At 52.7% G+C, this 5,275-nt stretch overlaps 2 protein-coding genes across 2 annotated transcripts; one reads left to right on the plus strand and one right to left on the minus strand.

The window, feature by feature from the left end:
• Positions 1-680: 680 nt before the first annotated feature.
• LY79DRAFT_673395 (glycoside hydrolase family 79 protein) lies at positions 681-2,507 on the plus strand (the record flags this gene model as incomplete). The annotated part of the gene is made up of 1 exon (XM_060564168.1): positions 681-2,507. One exon carries the CDS (start codon positions 681-683, stop codon positions 2,505-2,507), a length of 1,827 nt encoding a protein of 608 aa, XP_060409332.1.
• Positions 2,508-3,130: 623 nt separating this feature from the next.
• LY79DRAFT_567814 (uncharacterized protein) lies at positions 3,131-4,844 on the minus strand. The gene is made up of 5 exons (XM_060558920.1): positions 4,593-4,844; positions 4,410-4,514; positions 3,962-4,344; positions 3,793-3,860; positions 3,131-3,701 (listed from the first exon to the last, which is right to left on the minus strand). The coding sequence occupies exons 1-5, from the start codon at positions 4,767-4,769 to the stop codon at positions 3,292-3,294; spliced, it is 1,143 nt and encodes a 380-aa protein (XP_060409333.1). The 5' UTR covers positions 4,770-4,844; the 3' UTR covers positions 3,131-3,291.
• Positions 4,845-5,275: the final 431 nt, after the last annotated feature.

Consider the following 5,275-nt stretch of genomic DNA (forward strand, 5'->3'; position numbering starts at 1 on the left):
GGGGCGGATACAAATCTGCTCTGCTAGCGTATTAAACTACGCCGTAGCCATGAGTAGTGTACGGATACCGTAGTGTGTAAGAAATCTGCCAACGCTTGGCCCACTGGCTCGACAGGGTCTGCAATCCATCTCTGATGTCATCAACCCACCAGCCGGCCGTCGCAATCACGGCACCAACGGCATCGAACGTGCCAAATCAGGCATGGCATTCTCACGGCTACTGGTCTAGGCTCCCGTGGAGTTGTGACTCTCTCCAATGGGCTCGGTGAAAAGGACCCGAAACAGATCTTGGTGCGTGGTGCGGGAGGAAAACTGGGTTTATCCGCATCACACTGTTTGTTCCCTCCAGAATACACCCGCCCGTTGCCAATTGATACACATAGTAGTCGTCGATGTGTGTAGTACGCGTCAGACTGGAGCAAACGCCCAGTCTTGGTGCCAGCTACCAACAAGGGTTTTCGACTGACGCAAGAGGGCTCCCCCCCAAAACTCCGGCTTTGTGATCCACTGCAATGATGAAATGGTTGCTTTCCTTGGGTTTTGCGCAACCTTTAAAGTCGGTTGACCGTCCCGCTCTTCATTGGGTTCTCACGATGTTCCAGAGACCATACCGCCGCCGCCCTACCCAAGCCTGCCCACTTTGATTCAAAGTCGCTCTCGGTCCCCGGGAGCTGTTCGACATGACGCCGTTGCAGAGTCGTCTCCTTGTGGGCTGCGGCCTCATCTCCGCCGCCTTCGCCGCCGATAACATCCTATCCCTGACGCTCTCCGAAGAAGTCCCCCACAATGTCTCAGCAAACATCGACCCCTCCTTCGCCGGCTTCGGCATCGAGCTCGACCACCTCTACTACTTCATGGGCGACGAGACACCAAACGACCTCAGCATCAACCTCCTTAATAACCTGGCCGAATTCACCGGCCGGCCACCACATATGCGATTGGGAGGAAACACACAGGACTACGTCATCTACGACGACTCGCAAGACAAATGGCTCATTGAGCCGAACCCTCGGCCACTCGCAGACGGCAATGTACCTGCAGACAACTTCATCATCGGCCCCCGCTTCATGGAGATTGCCAACCGCATGCCCGAGGGCACACCCGTCATTTGGGGCTTGAACATGGGCTACTCCGAGTCCGACTATCTCGATCGGCTCACCACCATGGTCACCCAGATCCTCGACCGGTGTACGAACCTCAACCTCATGTCCTTTGAATTGGGAAACGAGCCGGACCTCTACGACCACAACCGCTTCCGGACAAGCTCGTGGACGGGTTCCCAGTACGTCAAAGAATGGCGGGAACGTGCCGACGCCGTGTGGGAAAGGGTCCTGCAGCCGCGTGGGCTGCGCAGCAACTTATTCGAGGCATCCGCTTCGACGGCCTGGGTTGCCGGCACCGGCTTCGAGATCAAGGACCTGACGAGCTACGGAATCGACGAAAGGCCCAGCAATTCAGATGTCGGCTACATTTCAAGCTGGAACCAGCACAACTACTACTACTTTGTCGGGTCCTTCCCCTACCCATTGACGCTCGATTACATGATGCGTTTTGACACGACCAAAGCCCAGTTCGAGTCCGCCATTCAGGCCCAGATCACCCAAGCCGAGCAGACCAATCACCCGTTTGCGCTGCGAGAAATGTCGGTCGTCGGCCCTTTGGGTGTCGAAGGGTTAAGCAACACCTTCGCCGCCGCCCTCTGGACCTTCAACTTCCTGTTCTACGCTGCCACGATCAACATCTCGTCCGTCCAGTTTCACATGACGTATGACAGCAACGCCAGCGCCTGGCAGCCGACCGCCATGTTCGGACGCGACCGGTTTGTCCGCCCCCTCTACTACGGCATAGCCGCCTTCGGCCAAACCATCGGCCGGTCGTGCACTGCCCGTGTCGCGCAGGCCGAGATCACCGACTATCCCTCTGCTCACAACGAGTACGTCAAGGCCTGGTCCGTGTACCAGGGCGACTCGCTTGCCTCCCTTGTCGTCCTCAACGGCAAGGTCGCCAACGTTTCGGAGACCGACAAGGAGAGCATCACCGTTGACGTAACCCTGCCCGCTTCCCTCGCCGGCCAGATGCTGCACCTATCGTACCTGACGAGCGACGGCGCCGACGCCACCAGCGGCACGACCTGGAACGGTATCAGCTTCGAGCAGGGCAACGACGGGAAGATGACCCAGCTCGCCAACGAGGACATCACCGTCAAGGTAGGAGACGATGGGAAAGCGAGCATCCCCGTTCGCGACTCCGAAGCCGTCGTCGCCAACATCGGCGGTAAGCTCGGCGGCGGGGAGCCCGATAGCGCGGCGTGCGACGCGCTCGCCACCTCTTCACAGGGCGTCGGCGCCGCGACGAAGTCCACGCCAGGTTCATCGGGTGAACCGAGCCACTCGTCTTCGGACAATAGAGATGACGATTCAAGCGCCGCACGCTTGGCATCCGGGATGGGCATTTACACTTGCATTGCGTGGAGTTTGGCTATCAGCATTGGAGCCTTTTATTTGTAGATTGGGTGATAAACATGATACCCAGAGTGTTTCTTTGTTTCAGCCTACGTTATGGGATTAATGATCAGTATCTTTTGTAATGACATCAAAAGAACATTTTGCCAAGCATACGAGCGCTTTCTTTCTTTTTCCTTCTTCGTATACGATACATGTAGATAATACCTTGCTTCCCCGTAATGCAATCGCGGTATGATCAGTGTGTCAAACATCTACGCAGTCAAGCATAAACATGCGCAGAATGATTGCCAATGGGATAAACACCGGCCACTGTATCGTTGCGGACAGCAAGATCAAAGTGTGGAGTACCTGCTGATCGTCCGCCTATGCTGCCGTTAGTCTACAAGCGATGGTGGATAGTCACCTCGTTTTCAAGCGCCGTGACGGCAAATAGGTACGCTTCTAAACCCATCTAGCTTTTTTGGTTGAGCCTGTTTATGAAGAGTCAGAATTCTCGCCGGAGCCGTCGTGAAGCTGGCAAGGGGTCGTGGCGTCGAAACTACAACAGCCGTTGTGCCGGACAATCTTAAAGCTGGCTTTGTACGCACCACTACCAATGATGCAAGTCTCGGTACCCGTCACAACCGGCACCAGCCACACGAAGCAATTTTCAACTTCACGAATCATCTCAAGCAAATGTCTAGTCACTTCAACTGTCTGGCAAATGCACAAAAAAAATAAAATCGATTAACATGTTATGTGACATTGTTGGATGATATAAAACACGGTTTCGTCCCATGTACTCAGAACTGTCTTGCTTGGTTTTCGTCGGGTTCAATCCCAATCTTCATACTCTAGGAGCCACCATAACCTTTGGTGGTGTCGCTATTCCTCCAGTACTCAGCTCATCTAACCCGTCAGAGGTCTGACGTACGTCCGTTGTAACTACAATCACTTTACGGGTGAGGGTAACTCTCTTCTTGGCATCCCTGTTCTCGCTGCCGTTGTTGTCGTTCTCGTTCTCTCCTCCGGAAATGTGTACGTACGTGTCGAGTTCGCATTGCGTCGTTCTTCGGGTGTTGGACTGACCATAGGTGAGATGGATTGTTTTGAATTTGCTGTTGTGGCCCGTTCCTGTACCCGAGCTGTAATCCCTGGCCAGGCGTGCGAAGAACGTTCTCAGTATAGGGAGGGACCCCGCAATGATGCCTATGCTACATTCGAGGATGGTGCACAGGACAACCTTGCCAGTATTATCTGTTGATGAATAAGAGTAAGAATGGTTGAACTTTGGTGTTTGCTACTCCAAAAGAAAAGGCCATCGTAAGTAGGGGTAGAAGATACGTACATAGGAAGTCAGTGGTCTCCATATATGCAGATGTAAAGCCAAGCCGAATAGTGCTGGCAACACCAGCTCTGACAGCCACATCTCGTTAGCGGTGTATTCTTTCCTTTAAAGTAATGTATTCATCCATAGGGGGATGTTTTGGTTAGAGGTAGAGGGCAGGAAGACTCACAAAAGACCCAATCCAAATAGCATTCGGATGTAAAACTTGAGCTGCGAGCGCATCTGAACATGACGCAGAAGGAAAATAGGAATGGTGGCAACACTGATGTCAGTGAGAACATTGACGGCGGAAGAAATGTATGACATTGCTGTGGCGCTGGCAGGCGCCATGCAACTACCAGGCACCGCTTTGTCCCAATATCTTTCGAGAGGATGACACTGATTTAGAATCACGATAATGCTTGTTGCGCTCACCACGGAGCAAAAAACGAGAAGTCCGATAAGAATACGATGATAAACCTTCTGTGTCGTGATACGCATGAGTGTGATGCTGATACTCGCCTTGATGAAGCATAGACCTGCTGAATACAATGCTTGCCATATCAGGAGTGACTAAAATAGAAAGTAGTTTGTTTAGCTGGAGAGCTTAACAGCTCTTTCCTTCGATACAAGCTTACTTTCAGACCCTCCATCCGAGCAGCACCGTTCAGGACAGCATCTCTGCTTCCCAGGCCTGTGAAGCCCCCGCGTATGGCAACCAAAGTATGAAGGACGTTAACTACCTAGATTGGCAGGGCGAATCATCAGCGACTGATGTCGTATTCATTGGGCTGATAGGAAAGGAGGGGCGGTTATCTTACGTATCCAGCTACCATAGCAAAGTCGTCTAAGCCGACGTTGTTCGCCCGAAATCGGATCCAGCATCGTATAGTAACGACGACGGTAGTGAGGGCCAAGAATATAATGCCGGTGACCACTATGGCCAAAGCGAGACCTTGGGGCTTGATAGCGTGCCAGGCATTGCTGTCAGGTGTCATGGTTACGATCGACAAAATAGAAAAGAAGAAGAAAAAAACAGAAAAGAAATGGAAAGGGAAAAAAAAAAAAAAAAACCAGGCAACCAGTTGCCGGGCCTGGTGACACGTCAACACTACCAGGACAGATAGTGGGGGTTGAACTTGGAAGATACGGCGAGATCCAAGACCATCTTACTCCGTACGTGGTTCAGATATGACACGTGTGGACGGCTGGAATAACCCCTATTTAAGTGTTGCACCTTGCAAATAAAAGCAAGGTATCTACTGAATCGCCTGCGCTCTTAGACGCGCGGTATTTGGCGAACCCGGGAAACCGTAAATATCCACTCCCGGTCCGTCATCCATGAAGCACTTGGCAGAACGGGTGATGATACGCGTGGTGCGCCCATAGATGTGGAGCGGCATCGCTGAATCGGGAAGGAGACAGACGGTGCCAGCAACACGGAGTCACATCGCTGCCCTCTTCTACTATGTAAGATCTCGCTAGCATTGGCCCTTCTCGGGGT

This window comes from Colletotrichum navitas, assembly GCF_030913465.1.
Source record: "Colletotrichum navitas strain CBS 125086 chromosome Unknown LY79scaffold_86, whole genome shotgun sequence".
Taxonomy (NCBI): Eukaryota; Fungi; Ascomycota; class Sordariomycetes; order Glomerellales; family Glomerellaceae; genus Colletotrichum; species Colletotrichum navitas.

Excerpts from the sequence above, each read along its gene's own strand:
- LY79DRAFT_567814 (XM_060558920.1), bottom strand. The coding sequence starts at position 4,769 with ATGACACCTGACAGCAATGCCTGGCACGCTATCAAGCCCCAAGGTCTC. Across the intron at positions 4,345-4,409 it reads CTCGGATGGAGGGTCTGAAA|TCACTCCTGATATGGCAAGC; the intron begins GTAAGCTTGTAT and ends TTTCTATTTTAG. Across the intron at positions 3,861-3,961 it reads CTATTTGGATTGGGTCTTTT|AGCTGGTGTTGCCAGCACTA; the intron begins GTGAGTCTTCCT and ends TGTGGCTGTCAG.